We start from the raw sequence: 22,914 nt of genomic DNA, 5'->3' as shown, positions 1-22,914 counted from the left end.
GATAAATCTCACGCTCTGCCTTGTAACAGCTTCACCCTGCACAAGAGCACAGTGTACGCCTGTACTGATATCAAACCTCTACAAAGAGAACCTGTTAAAAAACCAGCACTATAAAGGGTCCCAGCATTTCAATGCTATGCTCTAAATGAAATGCTTTTTCCGCTCTCCCTCTTGCCTTTGATCAAAGGATGGGTCTTTCTTATGGATCCTCTCTCCTGGTGTGGATTTCCAGGCTGGAGGTGGAGAAGCCCAGTCAGTGTGACACTCCCCTCCTTGGAGCTGGCATGAGCAATAATAAATCCTTCCCTTCTCAAACTTCTTCAGCTTGAATCCTGCAGGATTTGCATCAGAGGCAAAATGTCAGAGCAGAACTCTCCAGTTCAAGCAGATAGCCTTCCCAGGCAGGCTACACAAACAAACCCCAGCCACACTGCCAACCCTGTGTTGCTCACGACCCAAACGGATTCCCGGGACAAGTGGAGCAAAAAAATGGATTTCCTTTTATCAGTGATTGGATTTGCTGTAGATTTGGGCAACGTCTGGAGGTTCCCATATATCTGTTATCAGAATGGAGGGGGTAAGGACACAGCTTTACTTTTTTAATTCTCTTCTAAAGAAAATAAAGTGGCTTTTTATTTTTCAATTTTTAAAAAATTATTATTTCTTTCTTTTGTTTAGCTGGTTCTTACAGAGTTTATTATGAACCCAGAAAGTTCGGTGAATGACAAAACTTCTGCTGGGATTTGTCTCTCTTTTCTGTTTTACCGGTTCTTATTTTAAATATCTTTCCAGCAATGCTGATCCTCATGAGATTAGAGGTGTGAATTTATGAATATGGGAGGCGAAGTGCAATTTTTATGATTAATATACAAGTTTTTAAAAAAGAAAACGAAAAATGACGAATGGGACCAAAAAGATCAAATCCTGTGTGATTGTTGCTAACTTTGCAGTCTTCCCAGTTTGTGAAACTGATCACTTGGGATGGCTTACACACTTGGGATGGCTTACATTTTAAGATCATCATTTCAAATGTCCAAAACATCCCTGCTTTACGATTACTGTGCAGGATTACAGGTGTAGGGCTAGCACAGTTATGGGCTTGAAAAATAAAGGCAAAGTGCTCCTTAAGGAGCTGTCCTTGGTACTAGCCTTCAGAACTAAATAAACCAGACTTTAGTAGTTCAACCAATCAATTAAACATTCCAATTATTTCTTCCTGATAGAAATAATTACCTGAAAGTTCAAGACAAATCAGAATCCTGATTTTAGAACAGGTTTCCAGCAACTGATGAGCAAACAAACTGTTTTAAATAAACAAGGGTAGAAAAATCCTTTTTAAGAAAGTGAAAATGTGGAAATGAAGACTTTGTGTTGTTTGCAAAAGGCACAGTGGATTCAATTGCCAAAAGCCATGGGCATTTGGGTATCACACCTTAACGCATGGCAAATTAGAAAAAAATAATTAATGCCATGCTACACACTGCAGACTGGATTCTGATCTTAGTTTCAGCCATGTAGATCCAAAATATCTACACTGAAGTCCATGGAGTTATTCTCGATTAACCCCCATGAAACTGAGGGCAGCCATCAGCTCCTAGCTAGTCAACTTGGCCTGAGCATATTTTCCTTAAATGTGCCAAGTAAATATAAATGTAAAAGCCATTTAATAAAACTGTCAAAACAATCACAGGGTGTCATAAATAAAGGAAAGAAGAGGAAATGGCACACAGGGAGAAGTAGAGAGAGAGAGAGAGCACACATCAGATATGATTGGTTCGTCATTTATGCTCCTAATATACATTAATAAAAGTAATTGTGTTTTAACTGGCTTTCCTTCCCCCTAGACATTCTGCTTTTGTCATACAATAGAACTTACAGAACTATTTGCAGTCTCATGAAAAGTCCATTTTCTAAGCTCTCCTTCCAAGACCAACCCTCTGCTTTCATAAAAGCCAGTTTCTGGGCTTCTCTCCCTCAAGAAAATTGAGTGTTGTATAAGTTGTTACAGTTGTGGGCTGCAAGTTACCTGCAAAGTAAGAGGAAACTTTTAAATTCTGTCCACTATGAACACTTTTCTTTTTTTATTAACATTTAAAACACTCCCTGAAAGTAACGACTAGCAATGTCAGCTAGCACAGTCTTGTTTCATTCAGGAGTTTGCAGCCTTTGCTTTCCTTGCACAGAGTTGCGCAGCATTTGTTTTCTTCCTTGGCAAATTATCAGATTTTATAAAGAGCAGGATAGAGAGACTATCGTCAATCATTCTATGCCTCTGTTTGCATTTCATGCAACTATTTCTGCTGACTTCCAGTATGATGCACATGAATTGCTGCAGCACTACTTGTTGGGGGGTTTACTGCTCCTGGCAGGTTATCAAATACATATTTCAAGCAACAGGCTGGTTAGCCTAGTTTCTAGTTGCTTTAAGAAGTGCTCTGGGGTTCCAGTTGTACATAAAAACATAAGAATACAAAAGTGGCCATACTGGGTCAGACCAAAGGTCCATCTAGCTCAGCATCCTGTCTTCAAACAGTGGCCAACACCAGGTGCCCCAGAGGGAATGAACAGACCAGGAAATCATCACGTGATCCATCCCCTGTCGCCCATTCCCAGCTTCTGGCAAACAGAGGCTACGGACACCATTGTACACAGGATTGTTTGTGCGTCTCCAATCTACCGCTGTAAAGGGTGGAGTTACAGTCATTGAAAACAGCCAGTCATTAAACAGCCTCATCCCCCTTTGGCCTAATGGACACTCTGACACCGCTGGGGCTGATGGTGCAGCTTTAGTGACTAGTGTGTGAACTCTGTGGTCAGAAATCCTGCTGGGAAAGGGTGCCGTGGCAGCGGGTGCTAGTGTTTGGGCACGGGATGCCAGTTTGTTCCTGCTCAGTTGTCGCAGTTTGCTCATGCTTGAAAGGACATGGTCAAAAGAGAGAGCGTGGTTTTGAAGCATCCTTCCCCAGGTTCCCAAGTGGAGCTGAAAGAAGTGTGGGGCTGCCGTGTACTTTGTCAGGGTGCTGGTTGTTGGCTTTCTGCTGTGCACAGTGCAGGCTGGCAGCTTTCCTCTTTCAAACCGTTTCACTTTCCCGTTCTCTTGCCCTTGCCTGATGCCACTGAGTTTTGGAGTCAGGCTTTTGACCCCATGAGGGAATCTATAAGCTCACGTTCCTGCGCACAGAGCTCCAAAAAGGGATGGAGCCAGAGCTCCCCTTCCCCTCTGGACACCCTCCTGGGGAGTAATAAGCTGCATCCTGCACAGGTTCAGCCTTTGCAGGCCTGGAAGCTATGGGTGGCATTCTGTATCTGCAAGGTGCAATGCTTCCCTTTGCTTCCCCTGCTCAGCACAGCTCCGCCCTGCCCCTCACTCTGGGCTGTGCCAATAACAACCAAGCTCTATATCCCATCTGCACTAGTGCCCACATGGCAATGCCTGTTCTGATTGTAATTGAAGAATTCAGAACAATTCTTCCATTCTCCTCCCCCTTGAGACCCAGCATCATCGGTTACATCTGCAACGTCATGTTACCACCGCTATGCTTTACATTACAGTTGTGCTCAGGGTCAGGCCCCGTTGCGCTTGGGGCTGTACAGACATCTAGCACAACACCGTCCCTGTTGCTGGCTGCTGCGGTAGCTCAAGCCAGCTTGAAGTGGGGCGATGCTGGGGATGAATAGCCATGAATTCCCTTGGGATCCAGGTCACTTTCCTTCAGTGCCTTCACTTGCATGGATCTGACACCAGTGCAGCCTTTCAGCTGCTGAGCAGGCATCTTTGCCCTTGTCCTCTGGCTTTCCGGGGGTCAGTGTGACGGTGATGTCTTGGAAAATGTGTTTAGTGAGTCCTTGTTTTATAGACCAGGCCAGAACCAAATTACTATGGTGAAAGGCTGTTCTTGGATTCCCAGACTGAGTCTGCAGTTGCAGGAGGCTTGGATAGTTCCAAGAAGTACCCAGATTTCTGGATGCTGATGCAAACAGGAACCCAACACCTTTGCAGGTTCATCCCCGCCTAGTCACGTACCTTCCTGAGCTGAACGAGTCAAATGTTCCTTGCTCACATTCACAGGAGCTCTGGTGATGCCCACATCTCCCTACCTGACCCCTTGCCAGTGGCCATTCATCCAAAGGAAAATCCCACATGTGCACTGGATAGTATAAAACAGCCCTTTCCTCAGGTATAGGACTTTCAGAGAGAGGAGCCGTGGGGGGCAAATTAACTAATCCCAGAAGGGTAATCTGATGAATAGAGAGAGCTATTCCAGTTAGAAAGAATCCAGCGGGCACAAGTCTAGCCCGAGTAATTACTGCATCGTTATGAATAATGCAAATTACAGCATTAATTATTGAGTTCATTGAGTGATGATACATATTCATTTGGATTTTCTATGTAGAGCCTTTAAAACCTGAAAGGTGCTTAATATCTTATTCTCTCCCTTCTGATCATCTGCACTGGCCAGTGTTACAGCCAATCCATCTGTTCCTGGCTAAAAGGGGCCCCTTTATGTACAGGTAATGACTCCATCGCACACGAGCTTCAGAACATCCAAGCACTCATAAAAGACAGTGCGTTACCACAGCTCATAGGGAGAAAACGTTGATCCATTGGCTCCATTACACACACGCATGTACCCAGTGTTGTCGAGAATTTGCAGTATGTCTCACAGACACGGAGCCCACTCAGTAACGATCTCTCATCTACATTCCCACATATTGCACGGAGGATGGGCCAAATCCACCTTTAGTGTAACTCCACCAACCTCAAGTCCCTGGGGAGCTGTGGGATCGGTACGTACCTACTTGTCTGCAGGCGGGTCTGCTACTTACATGGGTCCCTTGTTGTCAGCATTGGGATGCTGAGGTGGGCTCTGTAGGAAGAGGTTTCTTCCAGTGCTTCTATGAGGGGTGCAGAGCGCTTGTGCACCCAGTCCTGTATCAGTGGGGTAGCAGGAAAACCACAGCTGCAACTTCGGGTTGAAATCCTGGCTCTGCTGAAGTCAATGGGAAAACTCCCATGGACTACAGTAGGGCCAGGATCTGAGCTCAGGTGCCTACCCCGTGGTCAGAGAGGGGCAGGATCGGTGACTCAGTCCTGGAACCTGGACATGCTGTTTCAAATAGATATTCCCAACTCATCTGGCTGGCTTGTGAGTCTGCCTTTGCTGCTGTGGATGCCATGATGTTCTGTGGTGGCTTTGCCTCTCTCGCTGCAGGGGCCTTTCTCATTCCTTACACGCTGATGGCCATCTTTGGAGGAGTACCTCTCTTCTACATGGAGCTGGCCCTGGGACAGTTTCACAGGACAGGAGCTATCTCCATCTGGAAACGCATCTGTCCCATCTTTAAAGGTAAGACACTCTGCCCTCACCCTGGAAACTCAACATTCATTTAGCATTAATGGGTTGCGTCCTCTGCTTTGCCAAACTGAGAGAAATTAAGGTAAATGAGAGTCCAGCTGCAGGTAGGTACGTTGTCATCCCTTGTGAGATGAATTTGCAGTAATATTATAGCTCACAGATAATGCCTCTTCCATGTCGCAACTCTCCCTCCCTCCCTGCACACAGAGCCTTGCAGCACACAGCTGTCCAAGCTCCCCAGCTCCCTGACCCCACTCCCGGGACCTCTTCCCCTTTCCACAACCTTTTCCCTTGCTCCTCTTAAAGCAGCAGTGTCCAAAATATGGAAAACCACAGAAATAAGGTAGATGTCACAACAGGGCAAATTCATCCCAGATTAACTGGCCTGACACAACTAACGCTACTAGCAGTGCCTGGGAATAAAGCCCCGATCCCTGGAATCCAGCGCTCTGTGTACAGCTTTCACTTAGTGCCATGGAGTTATGCAGGGATGCCATGACTGATGTGGAAGAGAACCAATACACATGGACTGCCTGGCTCCCAGGAATCCCATGATGTGCTCCTCTAAAGATCTTGCCCTTCTCTCCACACAGGCATTGGCTTTGCTATTTGCATCATCGCCCTGTACGTCTCCTTCTACTACAACACCATCATCGCCTGGGCCCTGTACTATTTCTACTCCTCCTTCACTGGTACCCTGCCCTGGACAAGCTGTGACAATCCCTGGAACACCCCCAACTGCACCAACTACTTTGGAAAGAGCAATGTGACTTGGACCACCTTCTCCAAGTCGCCAGCGGAAGAGTTTTATATGTAAGTGCATGTAAGTGGATTATGTGACTGGGCTAGGGGGAAATCTCTCGCTCATTGGCATCCAATCACCACAGCGCCTCAGCACGAGGGCCTGCTATGCAGAGTAGCAGAAGGAATGATACTTGGCATTTCCATTTCAGGCGCACACATAATAACACTGCTTTATATTTTCACTTGGGACTCTCAGCAAGATTTATGAACATGGCTCCTTCTGCTCCATGCGGTGGGTAAATAGTATTACCCACATTTCACATACAGGGAACCTGAGGCATAGACCGGTTACGTGATTTGCCAACCCGAGGCTCTTATACATAGTGAGCCAGGACTGGGTGAAGAGCAGCATGTAGGAGTCCCAGTGCTCGGGTTTCAGCCTAACCGTCTCACCCATGGTTCTTACAGGTCTGTCACAGCTCAGCAATGTTCCTCCTGGGGAAGGGCATTATGGACTGTGCATGCACAGGGAGGGTGTCAGATTTGACCATTACATCAGTCTCCCAGGGGACGATGGCTCAGCATTCCCCTCTCTTTCTTGTATTAGTGACTAAGCCGCCAGGGATTTTTTGCCACAGGAGGAAGGTCCTTGAGATTCAGAAATCCAGTGGCCTATATGATGTTGGCGGGATCCGCTGGCAGCTTCTCCTCTGCCTTTTTCTCCTCTTCACGATTGTTTACTTCAGCCTGTGGAAAGGAGTGAAAACCTCAGGGAAGGTAAGGAGGGCTCCCGCATCTGTTCTTCCTGTCAGCGTCCGAATGATTAATAACATCATATTTCAATGCAGAGGCATCATACAGCTAACACAGAGCCTGGTGCATTAACCCTCATGGCCTGCCATGTAGATACACACCCCTAGCGCTCTGCATCTCACAAGCAAGCACCTCACTGCACTTGTGATCTGCTGTAATGAATGGGACTCCCTGGCAGAGCGGGGATTGCACATTGCCGAAGGTCTGCCTCCCAAGGATTGTTCACACATTAAATCTGGGAGTTATTTCTATAATAAACACATGTGAGAATTCTGGCATCCGATCCCTGGCAATCTGCAAATAAAGGAAAACAGGCAAAATTCATCCAATAGATTGTAACTCATATCTGCTCTGCCATCATGGCACAGTCCATAAGAAATGCAGGTGGTTTTCTTCTGCAGTCTGTCTGCCTCATGTTCTCACTGCCCCCAAAGCTTCCAACCATGTTACTCACTCCTGTTCAGTGCTAAATACAGTTCCTTTCAACAATTTAAGGTGCCCTTGAAACTGGGCACTCCTTGTTTGCCAGCCGCCACAGCGAGGTTCTCTCTGTACACTATACTACAGTCTACAACAGAATAAATGGGAAGCAGAACAAAAAAAATACCTCCTGAACTGATTTCCAGCAGTGGTGAGTAGAGTTGTGCAAATAACTGATATTTCGGTTCAATGGCAAGTAAAAAAAAAAATTCACTCCAATCCCAAAATGAAATGTTTTGAATTTTTCAGTGAATCAAAAGGCTGAAAAAAATCATGCAGGGTTGAATGAAATGTTTTGTTTTGATTTCAAGCATTTAAGGTTTTGTTTTAATTTTTAAAAAAACAACAAAATTGAAGGAACTGTCAAAACAAAAAGTCATTTTGAATTGAAAAATTGAAACATTTTGACTTGCTCAGAAGCTGTGTCTGTTTTTTAACTGAAACAATTCAGCCAAACCGACACAACATTTTGGTGTTGCCAAATCTGCCTTTTTCACAGACACAAGATTTGGTGGAAAGCTTTGGCTCGCTCGTTCAGCGTGCCCACTTGGAGTCAGTGGGGACTCAGCACAAATCAGGCTCCAGATAAGCACATAGCATAGAATGTTGTTAGGATCAATTAGGGCAACCTCTGTTCCGACTGTTCTATCTGAATGATCAGTGCATGCACAGCCCCTGAGCAGCAAACTTCCCTCACCTACTCCCAGGTCACACCTGGGAATGCACAGATGTAAGATCTCAGTCTTGCAAAGACTAAATGAGGTCATCTCATTTGGTAGGTCATTTCCCTACCAAAGTTGTTACTAAGTCCCCCCACAAGCTGTATGTATCATCCTTTCTCAGCAGCACAGCAGCACCTGGGAGGCGTGAAATTCTTTCCTACATTTGCCAAAGGCAATGAGCAAACCCATTCTAAGCTGACCACACTACTGATCAGTGAGCCAGGGGCAGAATCCAATGTCACTGAGGTTTGGAAAGTCATTTTCTGACCCCTCAGCTGAGCGATCATTCCAAACATTGGCCACTAAAACTGAATTCCATTCGTCTCTCACCAGCTCAGACACAAAGACGGGAGGCCGTTTGACACAGAGCGTCAGTGACAACCCTGCAAATATCTGCATTAATTCTTGCTGGATGTGACCTAGAGGAGTGGCCGGCGTCCGTCTCTCCTGTCACTGAAACCCTTGTCCGGTCTCTCCTTTCAGGTGGTGTGGGTGACAGCTACGCTGCCTTATATTGTCCTCCTCATACTGCTGGTTCGGGGAGCTACTCTGCCAGGGGCTTGGAGAGGGATCGTCTTCTACCTCAGACCTGACTGGGAGAAGCTCATGAGCACTGCTGTAAGTTACACCCAGCAGATGCCCATCACAGGCTCTGACCTGCTAAGGAGCACTCCTTGCCGCTGGTGGTTTGTTATATTTAGTGATGCGTACAGGAGCCACCCGAGAGCCTGGAGGATGCTGAGGCAGGCTCAATGCTCCATTTCATTTTTATATTTAAAACCATTTATGTGACGTCAGAGCTGGCTTGACAGCCCTGGAGACATCAGGCCTCTGCCTGTCTATCCCAGCATGGACAGACACACAGTAAACGCCACACATGCCAGCCCAAACTCAACAGTCTTGGCTACATGAGGGACAATCAGAGGTGTAGGATCTCTGCCAGCACCAGCCAGGCTGGAGGCTGTTGTGTTGACTGGGCACAGGCCTTCTTCTGCCACATTGCCTCGCTCTGCTCTGAGTGTGACATAATGGTAACGGCGGCCTAACCACACTGCCCTTCCACTGCTGGAGCTACAGGCTGGGGCTACGTCATGGGGGGCCTTAAAGAACATAAGAATGGCCACGCTGGGCCAGACCAATGACCCATCTAGCTCAGTAGCCTGTCTTCTGAAAGTGGCTGGTTCCAGGTTCTTCAGAACAGGGCAATTACCAAGTGATCCACCCCCTGTCATCCAGTCCCATCTTCTGGAAGTCAGAGATTTAGGGACACCCATGGCATGGGGTTGCATCCCTGACCATCTTGGTTAATAGCTATTGAGGGATCTATCCTCCATGAACTTATCTAATTCTTTTTTGAACCCAGTTCTACTTCTGACCTTCACAACATCGCCTGGCAAAGAGTTCCACAGCTTGACTGTGCGTTGTGTCAAGAAGTACTTCCTTTTGTTTGTTTTAACGCTGTTGCCTACTAATTTCATTGTGCGACCCCTGGTTCTTGTGTTATGTGCAGGGGTAAATAACACGTCCCTAGTCACGTTCCCCACACCAGTCATGATTTTATAGACCTCAATCATATCCTCCCTTAGTCGCCTCTTTTGTAGGCTGAACTGTCCCAGTCTAAAGGCAAGGACAAAGACGTGTAAGCAATGTGGTAGAGAAGGGGGGACTCAGAGGGAGGGGCTGATGTGATCAGAGCAACCAATCAGGGAGATGACGCTAGCAGCAGTGTTAAATGTGCTTAATGTGACATTAATTGCACCTGCTGGATCTCCCATCCTCCAACATGATGGTACATCTGCTGTATCCACCTCAGCAAGCAACTGCCTTTAAATGCCACCCCAACCCTCCCAGCTGCCAGTGCTTGCGGATTCATTTGGCAGAGACTCCCAGCGCAGACCTGAGAACCAGAGAGTAATGGGTTCATTATTCCTTCAGAAAATAGAGGCGCACTGGACAAGCTCTTGGAAATGTAAATCTTTAATTGAATCACCCATCTCATTTGCCGTCAAGTGTTATTTATGCTGTGTTTTCGCCCCATCTTTGTAAAGCTGGCCTGACAATAGACTTCCTGTCTGTAATTACTGCAGAGCTGCACTTGAGAATTTTCATTAAAGGTAATCAGGGATATACTTTCCAATTAAAACCTTTCATAACAGATACATGGCCAATCATGCTGCAGCCATCACGTTTTCCAGGAACTCTGAGCCAAGCCCCACTGGAGCTGGATGCCAGGAGAGAGTTTGGGTGCGCTGCAGTTTCACATCCTCATCCCTTCTCTCATCCTGATTTCTCTGCTTAGATTGCAGCTAAATTAGATGTCACTGTCAAGTTCTCTGCTGCTAAATTACCCGTGGAAGTACACCTGCTTCCCTTCACCCTAGAAGAGCTGTCTCTCCAAATCCTCCCTGTGTCTGGGGTCTCCTTTCAGGAGGAATTGGGGAGCAAGGGCAAGCAAGGGAACCATATCCAAGAAACAGTAGTCAGGAAAATATATTTAAATAGGGGTCACCAACGTGACACACAACCCCAGGGCTCGTCTGCACTGGGACCTCACATTGTGTTAAAGCCGGTCCCTGAGCTGCATGGGATCTATTACATTTACACACGTAACACCCTTTGGCACTGCGAGAGTGATGCAGAGGGGCCACAGTGTAAACAAGAATATAGCATGGAGCGTTCAGCTCTAGAGAAGCTGGTTGCTCCCTGGGGCTAACCACGACCTGCTGACATGATACCCTGCCTATACTCGGTTGCGTGTACCATGTTAGTTACCACCACTCCTCTGGGCCACGCTCCAGAGTGATGTAATTGCCCAGTGCAGACGGGCCCAGCGAAGAGCAGACACACAAATAAGGCACAGTGCCACACGCACCCTGGCCATCCTGGAATTTTTTCTGTGCTTTCAAAATGAGGCAAAAGGCAAATTTCAGAAACAGATGGTTAGGGCTGCACTCCATTACACACGGCCTGGAGGTCAGAGAGAACGCAAGGGAGCTGACCTATTTGTTGTGCCCACATTCACACCTCATGCCGCTGTCTCCCTGAGAGCGGGAGGCGGACTGTGTGTGTTTGGGAGATGGGCTTCCTGGCCAGGTCACAGCTCCTGGGATCCACCCATTCTCCTGCCTCTAACCCAGCGTCTTTGCTTGTTTGGCCAGGTTTGGGTTGATGCTGCTGCCCAGATCTTTTTCTCCTTGGGCCCTGGATTTGGTGTTCTTCTCGCGCTCGCCAGTTACAACCATTTCAACAATAACTGTTACCGGTAAGAAACCGCGGACTCTGCCCTGGCAGAACAGCCAGAAGCAGGGATGTGAGCTGAGCCTCCCATGTGCAGCAGAACACACAGAAAACTCCCCCACATCTCTGCACAGGCTAGCACGGGGCAGACTCCCTCCCGTGGGCCTGCCCCTTGTCCCCCCTTCTTGCTTGCAGGTGAGAATTCTAGTCCTTAGGCTCCTCACTGCCTCCGCTGCAAATGGAAGAGCCAGAGGAGCAAGTTCTTGGAACGGGGTCCCCAGTTCATTTCTGCCGGGTATAAAGGTGCAGGTGCAAGTTTTGAAGGCACAAATTGCCCCTGCAGAAGGGCGGCTGGGCCTCTGCCTGAGCAAAAATACCCTTGAAAGTGCCAGGCCTATGTGATCACTCAGTGCGCCCCGAGCCACATCTGGCAGGACAGTGAGCCCAACCAGTGGGATGGGAACCTCTCCAGCTTCCCTCCTGCTCCCATGCACTGGGGGGGAGGGTATCAGCAGCCACTGCTCTGCTGCCTGGGAATGCTGCTTCTAAGCAGTCAGGCACCTTCCAGAGGATTCCCAGAGGGCACTGGGGGCTTTCATGGGATTGCTCAGATGGGTGGGTCTTAGAACTGTCTCTGCCTTCCAGAAAGAACCGGTTTCTATGCTGTTTCTGCACATATCAGTAACACCCCCAACAGGCAGGGCCAGCCGCCCCAAATCACTCAGTGCTCTCATCCCAGCACCAGGGGAGACCATGCTGTTGCCTGGACAGAGGGCTGCTTCAAACCAATTGTCACTGCAGGATCCAAACTCCCAGATGTGCAATCTATGGGAACTTTCCTGAAAGAGGAGAGGCCAGACACGCCGGAGTGCTAATCCCAGCTCTGACAGAGTAAAGCCTACTCCGTTCTGCACAAGGCAGGGGCAGGCCTCTGGCTCCTGGCTGGTTGTCAGTGTCCCAGAGACTGGACTCCCCACATGCAATCCAAATCCCAGCACTTACGCCTGTGGGTGCTCTACCCCCTGGTGCTTATGCCTGGTGTCCGGCTCTTTGTTCATTCCTAAGGAAGCAGAGTTGTCCTTCCCAAAGATGAATCCTGCCTCCAAAGCTGGAAGCAGCAGCGGTCCTGGCCACTCAGGTGCATGGGAATGAATCCCTCTTGTGCCTCATGAAGTGAGCGAACTGAACCTCATGTTTACAGCTCCTACTCTTTATGGTTTCTTTGGGGAGGGGGATAAGGGGAAGGCTTTGGGCCTCTGGGTACTGGGGCTAGAAATGCAAATGCAAAAACAGGTTGTGAAATACCTTGTCCTTCTAGTCACCTGCTCCCGTTCTGCCTTCCAGAGACGCCATAGTCACCAGCGTGGTGAACTGTCTGACCAGCTTCCTGTCAGGGTTTGTCATTTTCACAGTGCTGGGCTACATGGCTGAAATGAGAGATGTGGAGGTGGAAGATGTAGCAAAAGATAAAGGTTTGCCTCCCTTACACCTGTTAGCCTTGGAATAGCCCTTCCCCTTAGCCCTGGCCAGCTCTGGACATCAGCAAGCTGCCTGTCTGGAGCCATGCATTAGGGACTCAGGGATGAAACCAGCATACAGAGCATCAAGATCTGAGTTATGTCCCTTTCTTCGCTGTATGACCCTGGGCAAGTCACTTCCCCTTTCTATGCCTCAGATGTCCCCATCTATCGTAAGGAAAGACAATTCTCACCAACCTCCAGGGCTTAAATGATATGTGTCAGTACAGTGATCACGAGAAGACTTTTTATCAATACATTAGAAGCAAGAGGAAGACCAAGGACAGGGTAGGCCCACTGCTCAGTGAGGAGGGGGAAACAGTAACAGGAGACTTGGAAATGGCAGAGATGCTTAATGACTTCTTTGTTTCGGTCTTCACTGAGAAGTCTGAAGGAATGTCTAATATAGTGAATGCTTATGGGAAGAGGGTAGGTTTAGAAGATAAAATAAAAAAAGAGCAAGTAAAAAATCACTTAGAAAAGTTAGATGCCTGCAAGTCACCAGGGCCTGATGAAATGCATCCTAGAATACTCAAGGAGTTAATAGAGGAGGTATCTGAGCCTCTAGCTATTATCTTTGGGAAATCATGGGAGACGGGGGAGATTCCAGAAGACTGGAAAAGGGCAAATATAGTGCCCATCTATAAAAAGGGAAATAAAAACAACCCAGGAAACTACAGACCAGTTAGTTTAACTTCTGTGCCAGGGAAGATAATGGAGCAAGTAATTAAAGAAATCATCTGCAACACTTGGAAGGTGGTAAGGTGATAGGGAATAGCCAGCATGGATTTGTAAAGAACAAATCGTGTCAAACTAATCTGATAGCATTCTTTGATAGGATAACGAGCCTTGTGGATAAGGGAGAAGCGGTGGATGTGATATACCTAGACTTTAGTAAGGCATTTGATACAGTCTCGCATGATATTCTTATAGATAAACTAGGAAAGTACAATTTAGATGGGGCTACTATAAGGTGGGTGCATAACTGGCTGGATAACCGTACTCAGAGAGTAGTTATTAATGGCTCCCAAACCTGCTGGAAAGGTATAACAAGTGGGGTTCTGCTGGGGTCTGTTTTGGGACCGGCTCTGTTCAATATCTTCATCAACGATTTAGATGTTGGCATAGAAAGTACGCTTATTAAGTTTGCGGACGATACCAAACTGGGAGGGATTGCAACTGCTTTGGAGGACAGGGTCAAAATTCAAAATGATCTGGACAAATTGGAGAAATGGTCTGAGGTAAACAGGATGAAGTTCAATAAAGATAAATGCAAAGTGCTCCACTTAGGAAGGAACAATCAGTTTCACACATACAGAATGGGAAGAGACTGTCTAGGAAGGAGTATGGCAGAAAGTGATCTAGGGGTCATAGTGGACCACAAGCTTAATATGAGTCAACAGTGTGATACTGTTGCAAAAAAAGCAAACGTGATTCTGGGATGCATTAACAGGTGTGTTGTAAACAAGACACGAGAAGTCATTCTTCCGCTTTACTCTGCGCTGGTTAGGCCTCAACTGGAGTATTGTGTCCAGTTCTGGGCACCGTATTTCAAGAAAGATGTGGAGAAATTGGAGAGGGTCCAGAGAAGAGCAACAAGAATGATTAAAGGTCTTGAGAACATGACCTATGAAGGAAGGCTGAAACAATTGGGTTTGTTTAGTTTGGAAAAGAAAAGACTGAGAGGGGACATGATAGCAGTTTTCAGGTATCTAAAAGGGTGTCATCAGGAGGAGGGAGAAAACTTGTTCACCTTAGCCTCCAATGATAGAACAAGAAGCAATGGGCTTAAACTGCAGCAAGGGAGATTTAGGTTGGACATTAGGAAAAAGTTCCTAACTGTCAGGGTAGTTAAACACTGGAATAGATTGCCTAGGGAAGCTGTGGAATCTCCATCTCTGGAGATATTTGAGTAGGTTAGATAAATGTCAGTTAGGGATGGTCTAGACAGTATTTGGTCCTGCCATGATGGCAGGGGACTGGACTTGATGACCTCTCGAGGTCCCTTCCAGTCCTAGAGTCTATGAGTCTATGAATGTTTAGATTCCAGACCACGACTCAGGTTGGAGCTTTCCTAGAAGTGTCAAAGCACTGGAGTCACACAGCTGCAAGTGGGGGCAGAATATGTCCTCTGCCAGCTAACAAACATGGGGTGGTGACTACAGAGACAGTAATGGCCAAAGGTGAAATGATTAGACTAATCAAGAGCGAGGTCAATTGGGCAGTGGAATAACCTGCCAAAGGAGGGGATGGAATCCCCGGCAATCCAGGAAGGGAAATCTCAGACTGGTAACACCTGGCAGGGACGAGTAAGGGCAAGATTTTCACAGACATTTATCTGCCACTCATGCCTTTGAAAATCTCCACCTAAATGTTTTTCTGGCATGGGAAGAAAATCATCATGAGCAGAAGGCAGATGCCCTGGGGCTTTCATAACACAGACTATTTTCATAGCAACCGGAGGGAAGGAAATAACCTGATATTCCCTTCTAGGTCCGAGTCTCCTTTTTATAACCTACCCTGAGGCCATCGCAAATATGGTGGGTTCTACCTTCTTCGCCATCATATTCTTCCTCATGATGATCACTCTGGGGTTGGACAGCACGGTAGGTACTTTGATTTCTCTATGGGGCGAGAGCAAAATGGTCCAAGAAAGTCATGATTGTACGTTCCAGGCCCCTCGCTCCCAGAAGGGTTACTTTGGGGTGGGACTTTTGGTCATTGCTATATATCATTCAAAATTGGGGGGGGGGGAGTGCACAGGTGAGGGGAACAGGAATGGTAACAAAGAATATGCCGTCTGTACCTCTCTAAATATGACCCAGGTATGGATGAACTCAGCATGTCTTTGATTCCTCTCTGTTCAGTAAGGGCCTGATCCTGCTTCCCCCAAAGTCCACGTGAGTAGAATACTGGCTTCAAAAGAACTAGGACTGGGTCTTGAGCAATACTCCCTGCAAGCTGTGGGAGCAACGCATGCTCAGCATGTCTCAGGATCAGGCCCCATTGCTATTTGGTGTTACTTGGCCTATCAATGTTCCTTACAAGCCCCCAAGACACTAGAAGAACTCGAGCTTTGGTAGAGTCAGTTAGGAAAATGAGAACAAACAAAAGTGTAAACGTTTTCACCCAAAAAAAGGTTTTCATGTTCTATAAATATCATTTCATTTGAACATTTATTATGAGATTTCATGATTTTTAAAAAAATGTGAAAATAAACCACGGTGAACCATGGTAAACCACATTCCCCACAGTTGATAACATCTGTGCAGGAAATTGTAAATCAAACCCTGGGGAAGGGGTAAATGTTGCTCTCCGTTACATGGGTGTAAATCACAAAAAAGACCAATGAAGCTAATGAACCAACATACACATTAATGGGATTGCACCAAGAGCAGAATTTCACCCTGTGCTTCATTTTTCTGGCTCACCCAAATGTCTTATCTGGCTGCTTTTGCAGTTTGGAGGCCTAGAAGCGGTGATCACAGCGGTAATGGACGAATACCCTCACATCCTAGCAAAGCAAAGGGAGCTGTTCGTACTTGGCCTCATCACCATATGCTTTCTAGGCTCTCTAACCACCCTTACGCACGTGAGTAAGCCTGAGCCACATTAGATGCTACCTCCTCCTTCTGCAGGCCCAACATCACAGGCTTTGTAAGAAGTTCAGCCATGAAAACTGGCTACAACGAACATAGAGCCCAGTTCAGATAATCTTCTCCAATCAGAATGACTTTGAATTTGTCAACATTGAATTTCATCTGCAAAACCCAGTTACCTGGCTTGGGAAGATCTCTCTGGAGTTCTTCACAACCTTCTCTGCCCTCAACTGGCTTGGCTAATTTTGAGTCACTTGCAAATTTTGATACCTTGCTTTCTATGCCATGTACCAGATCATTAAAAAACATACTAAACAACAGTCCTAGCCCAAACCTGAGGGAATCACTATGGGTCATTTATTGCTGTTGGTTTTGTTCATGTCTTTTAGCCGGTTCATAACATAGCTGTACCCCTCAGCCCAAAACTAATTAGTTTCCTTGAGTGTGGGACTTAGTCAAAGGCTTTGAGAAAGTCCAAATAAGCTTGATCAGCTGGCTATTTTGCTGACACATTCAAAACATTCTAGTCATCTGAAGTGTCCCTGTTTTCCTTTTCAGAGCCCATCCTGCTTTGTTGGTATGTTCCTGTTACGTGAGGGGCGGGGGTGTAACAGAACTCTTCTCTCCCTTGTTTCACATCTAGCTCCTCTTAACTTCTCCCAGCAGATTCCCTTTACTGACTCCCTCAATCAGTCAACTCCATGACTGGCACCCGAGCCCATACCTAGAGGGAGAGAAAAAAGTCTCCTTCACTTTCTTCTCAACCCCTTCCTGCCCAAGGACCACATGGGGCTTGTTGGTGTCAGTGTGAACAGAATGCTTGAGAAAACTAGTGCAACAGAAGTAGCTAAAGTTCAGCATTGCACTTCCCATGTAAGAGCTGTTACAATCACAGCCTGCTTGTGTTTGTCATTCCAGGGTGGAGCATATGTTGTCAAACTGTTGGAGGAGTTTGGTGCTGGCTGCTCAATTCTGGCGGTGGTGTTACTGGAAGCAATAGCTGTGTCGTGGTTTTATGGTAAGGAGAAAAAAATCCCTCTCCATCACTAGGCTTATATTATGCACCAGAATAACCTACAGTCATGATCCTGCAAAGACTTACACGGGTGCTTTACCTTATGCATACAAGTTCCAGTGACTTCAATGGACAACTCATGTATAAATGTTTATATGTGCATGAATTGGTCAATGGCTGGGGCCAACAATGGCCACCTATATGTGGAGCAGTTCCCAGCACTTTCATGAAATTCTTTCTGAATAAGTCCTCTGCTCCGCATGTGCTGCCTGATTGCTCCCTGCTGTGACAGTGACACCATGTCTGTGATTTTCCTGCCCCCCATACAGGAATTCAGAGGTTCTGTGATGATGTCAAAGCTATGCTGGGCTTCACCCCAGGGACATTCTGGAAGGTCTGTTGGGTTGCCATCAGCCCTGCCTTTTTAGCAGTGAGTATATTTGTCCTAAGCAAAAAATTAAATTTACAACTTTCCTTTAACCTTCTATCAAGAAAGTCCCTCTCTGGCTTGCTGGAGCTCTGGCATGCATCCTGACTGAGCCTGTGACCCAGAGATGCCCATGCACAGTTTCCTGTCCAGTTCATGGTGACAGAGAAGACCACTTGGATGTGTCAGGGAGAAAGACTGCTTATGGAAGGTCTCCCCTTTGTTTGTGGTAGCAAGAAATCAATAGGAAACTCTTAAATTGAAAAGGGAGCATGACATGGTGTCTGTACTCACTGAGACTGTGTATTTGTCAAAGAAAAGGCCATATAGTATATGCTCAGGCTCATAAGAGTCTATGTACCATGGGCCAAGCTCACAGCTGGCAGCTGCAATTCAATTAAAGTCAACACAATCATGTCTGCTTACACCAGCAATTAATTTGACCCTATCATGTCCCCCTTATAAAATAAAGCTGTTGACACTATAGACTGCAATGTACTATGGCTTAACCTGCCAAGTTTGCTATTTTAAATGCAACTCCAGTGCTATGCTTTGTACTGGATCCATCACCTTTGAAGTGCTAACCTTTCACTGGACTTCAAAGAATGCCCCATCTGTAAAACAAGGAGGATATTCATATTACCTACTTTGCACAGGGAGAGGGATTTTGAGGATTAATTAATGTTTTAAGCACGTTGAGATTCTAGGTTGTCATCAAGGCAGAAGGAAAATGATTTAGTTATACCAATCAGACATGTGACTGGAGTGCAGTTTTCTTCATCTAATGAAACCCCACAAACAAACTGGATCAGTGTTAGGAATATAATTCTGGGAAATGTCAGTTTAAAATCCAGATTGGCCTTTGAAGATTAGATTACAAATAGTAGAGAAATAAGAGCATCACATTAGGCTGCACAATAAACTTTTACTTACAGTGGGATTGGTGAGATGTTGTACACTGATTTGATTTAATTGGAGGGCTAGTTCAAGGTGATGCTAGTATAATCATGAACAAATAATTCCAGGAGGAAAAAACCTAGTGATGCTGTTTTAAATGGCTTTTTATCACAGTGTGATCTACCACCACACCAGCTTTCTAAATTCTCCCAAACGCTACTGCCCCTCCAGTCTGCATTTTATTTTCCTTTCTTGCCCTTGGAAGTTTTAAACAAACTCCTAGACTTCCAAGGCGTGCGTGTGTGTGTGTGAGAAAGAGAGAGTTTGCAGTGAATGTTCTGATAGTGCCATTAATACAGCAGTATCTGTTCACATTATAAGTAGCAAAGTATCACACTGAAATCACAGCTTCTCCTCCAGCAGCAAACACTAATGAACTATAATTTCTAAATTCAGTCTCCTTTAATAGGAGACACTGACAGTCTGCAGAGCACCCGAGTTGTAGTTGCTGAGCTCCCACCAGGCTGCATGAAGCTTGTGTACAAAATGCCACCCATCTATTAACATTCCTGGGGGAGTGGCACAGGGGACGGATACTGAAATGCAGGCCCGGTAAAGACACTCCCGGGGCAGTCTGAATGGGATAAGTCTGGCCTCAGTCAAGTTCCTGGTGGACAGATGGCCACATCACAAAACCAGCCTCACAGCTGGCACCTTTATTGGCAGTGCAGGCAGAGAGGCCATTGGCTGAATTGACCCTGGAGACTGAACTCTTCTTACATCAGGGAGGAGGCACATGGGTAGGGCAGAATGAGGAAGCTGGCACTGCTGCTGCCTGGCCTGGAGCAGTTCTGGAGAGAAAGATAGTGAGTCCGTCTCCAGGATTGCCAGCAGAGGACCTTCCTATTACTAAACCCATTTACAAATGTACCTAAAAGACATTAAACTCATAAAGCCGAGGGCTAAATAACTGATCCCCTGGGAATTCACTGAGGTTACACCAGGGATGAATGTACTCCCGTGTGCTGGAGGAGCTGGCATAGTACCTTGCACTGCAGAAGGTCCCATGACTTGCTGGTGGAAGGGTGCAGGAGTCCTAGCTGGCCTGAAAGGAGTCTGCCTAACCACTGGCCTTTTTAGCTTTTCATCGTACAGACGATTTGTCACATCATGTGATGCAGTGCAGTGGCACATGTCATAGGAGTAGCCTTGTCCTTTTCTGACATTTCCCTAATTAACCAGTTCCCTTTTCACAACAGACACCAGGCCAGATTCATCCCTGGTGTGAATCCACTGAAACTGGCTGAGGAGTTGTTGCGGAGCACGTGACTTGTCGCGCTGTTCCGTGAATGTGCTCACCTGACGTTGGTTGTGTTATCTGTTAACAGTTTATAATAGTCAGCTCTCTCCTGGACCAGCCGCTGCTCATGCTGTTTGACTATCGCTATCCCGAGTGGAGTATCTCAGTGGGGTACCTAATAGGAGCATCGTCTTTCATCTGTATCCCTTTCTACATGGTGTATAAGCTGGTCTGGACTCCTGGATCCCTTAAGCAGGTCAGAGCTGAGTGTCACGCATCACAATCCTGTGTGGGCCAGATATTGTGGGAGCCAGTGTTTGGTGCAGCACATTTTGAAAGACTTGAAAGGGGTCAAGTCTTCAACAGGCCGGCAGGGTCTGGAAGCTCTGTAGAAAAGTTCTGCTCATCCCCTAGTGACAGTGTTAATGTGGCAATTATATCATGACAGATGAACTGGTTTTAAACTGGCCCAGGCTAGATCAGCAACAGTCATTTCAAAGCCTTTCTCGAGGCCTGGCTAGGGGACCATGGGGCCACATCTGGAATATGGATCTAATAGTCTACAATGGCCAGAACTCCTCCCTGGTGTACCCCATTGACTTTAATGAGTGAACTTGGCCCACTGGGTTTATATTGTATTAGCCTGAATCTTTCTAAAACCATGAGGACAAGCAGTTCCCCTAACAGGCTTCAATCCCACATCATACTGTAGTGACCAATCTGAGAGCAGCTCAGTAGGTTCCAAAGTCCCTCACTTCTCCTCAGCTGAGGGAAAGACCCCATCTCCCAGCCACAGGGCTCCCGCACCCCAGGCACAATTACATCAGGGGCCGTCCTGACAGAAGAGAGGCATGTCAGCATTAACTTGAGAGCACAATGCACCCGCTGAGCTGTCGTGCCATCATTTGTGATTGGCTTAAACTGCAGCAGGCACTATGGTGCCATCAACCACGTGAGAATCACAAGGATGTACCCAGGCTTCTGGCATTTCAATGGCATGTGAGAGAGGCACAGAAACTGCCCAGCTTTTGTCCCAACATGGCACCAGTTACATTAGCCACCAGAGCTGTAGGTAATCTCTGGCTTTTTCTTTCCTTGTATCCTCTAGCGTCTAGCAGTGTGTATTCGACCAGAGAAAGCCATACAAGACCAGCAAGCGGATTCAGTATGTATGTCATCAGAGCCATAGTCCTACGGAGCACACAAAGGGACATTAGACTGCTGTTCAGCTTTACTGTTACTTACCAAACCAACTAAGAGACAGGGAAGAGAAAAGCTGCCATCACTGTTTAAACTGCTCCCCTGCTTCTCTTCCCTAAGAGTTGTACACACTGGCCAAAGCTCACCACAGGGTGTGGAGAACACACCTAATCCACCGTCTATGGGTCGTGTCCTCCTGCCATAGCAGCTGTACACAAACCGGCACCTCCGTAAAAGCCTGTACTGTCTAGGTCTTAATAATGGGCTCGATCCAATCCCCATTGAAGGCAGTAAGAATCTTTCTGCAATGAGAGCTGGATTGGCCCTTAAATGTGTCTGAGGTATACACAAAATTTTAGTCTGAGCGGAAGCCTGATTGTAATAGAATCACAGAGACGTAGGACAGAACGGGACCTCAAGAGGTCATCTAGCCCCCCCCCCCGCCCCATGCTAGTTTGGCAACAACATTTATTAAGTGGGTTGTGCTCCCAACTCCCCTATGACTATGCCATTGGTAAGCCCCAAAGTTGCTTATTCTTCCACATCTGCACCGCCTGCTTAAATGTTAGTTACACCATTGCAGACGTGGTTCAGCTTCAGCTGAGGGCACAACAGACCCAACAGAACCGCTGCCTTTGGAAGCACAACAATTCCCAGTACCCAGTCTTCTACCTCCTTGTCTCTGTTACAGCGCATGTGAGCATTCCACAAAGTGGAGCTGCTTGGATTGCCATGCCTGGATGTCCCTGTAGCCATGGGGAGAACCACTGGTTGGAACTCTATCCTGTGTCACATTTAAACCTAAATCCACTTCCCTCCCATCACTCTTCAGGATTTTCCCAGCTGGGTTTCTTGTTATCAAGGAGATCTGGTTTAGAGAAAAGGTTTGCCCCTCCTCCTCAACAGCCCTCCGTCCTCCGTCCTGCAGTGGGGTTCGGCTGCTACTTCATTAACATTGCGCCATGACCTGGCTGCTAGATCAGACAGGTGCAGACAGTGGACTGTGAAGGAGGGACCTGTTCTTCACACACATGTCAGGGGAAAGAACAGCCAGGTGGGGAGAGTAAATGGATGTGTTGCACATAGTCTTTTTTGCTTCTTCAATATTCTGGGCCAAATTCAACTGGCAACCAGCATGGTAAGTTCCATATTAGATATAAATTAGCCAGAAAATAATGGTCAGGCATAGAGGACTGTAACTTGCATCAACACGTAGGCAGGAATGCAAACCTAGAGCTACTGACATGCTGAAGGAACCCAGGAGTGTGATGCATCATCGGAGAAACAATTCATAGGAAAGCATAAGACAAGGAGAGCACTTGATGGTGATCACAGTTACCCTTCCTACATCCAGAGTAATTCCACTGACTTCAGTCAAACTGTTCTAGTTTTACAGCAGGATAACTAAGATCACAATCTGGCCCAAAACGCTGCATGCCAAATCAGCACAAGTTACCTTCCCTTGCAACTGACATGCATTTGCTAGCCCCTGACACAGTATCCCCTGAATGTGGCAGACAGACTTTCTTGGGAGGTGCACCTGGATCTGGTATCAAAGTCCCCTTTCAAAGAGAAAACAAAGCACAAGAAGGAAGTATAATTCACA

General features: G+C 46.7%; 1 protein-coding gene across 1 annotated transcript; it reads left to right on the top strand.

Annotated features, from left to right (window-relative positions):
• The first annotated feature begins 357 nt into the window (after nt 1-357).
• Nucleotides 358-22,008, top strand: LOC127034982 (sodium-dependent serotonin transporter-like). Its single transcript, XM_050924388.1, has 14 exons — nt 358-577; nt 5,214-5,348; nt 5,951-6,170; nt 6,740-6,878; nt 8,600-8,734; nt 11,275-11,378; nt 12,698-12,825; nt 15,364-15,476; nt 16,331-16,462; nt 17,388-17,487; nt 17,814-17,914; nt 20,197-20,364; nt 21,217-21,273; nt 22,000-22,008. The coding sequence occupies exons 1-14, from the start codon at nt 358-360 to the stop codon at nt 22,006-22,008; spliced, it is 1,761 nt and encodes a 586-aa protein (XP_050780345.1).
• Nucleotides 22,009-22,914: the final 906 nt, after the last annotated feature.

This window comes from Gopherus flavomarginatus, chromosome 15, assembly GCF_025201925.1.
Source record: "Gopherus flavomarginatus isolate rGopFla2 chromosome 15, rGopFla2.mat.asm, whole genome shotgun sequence".
Classification (NCBI taxonomy): domain Eukaryota; kingdom Metazoa; phylum Chordata; order Testudines; family Testudinidae; genus Gopherus; species Gopherus flavomarginatus.
The sequence above is the reverse complement of the archived record's forward strand: the minus strand, read 5'-3'. Positions and strand labels throughout refer to the sequence as shown.

Coding starts and splice junctions, on each gene's coding strand:
- LOC127034982 (XM_050924388.1), top strand. CDS start 358: ATGTCAGAGCAGAACTCTCCAGTTCAAGCAGATAGCCTTCCCAGGCAG. Junction 578..5,213: donor CTGTTATCAGAATGGAGGGG/GTAAGGACACAG, acceptor CTCTCGCTGCAG/GGGCCTTTCTCATTCCTTAC. Junction 17,488..17,813: donor AGCTGTGTCGTGGTTTTATG/GTAAGGAGAAAA, acceptor CCCCCCATACAG/GAATTCAGAGGTTCTGTGAT.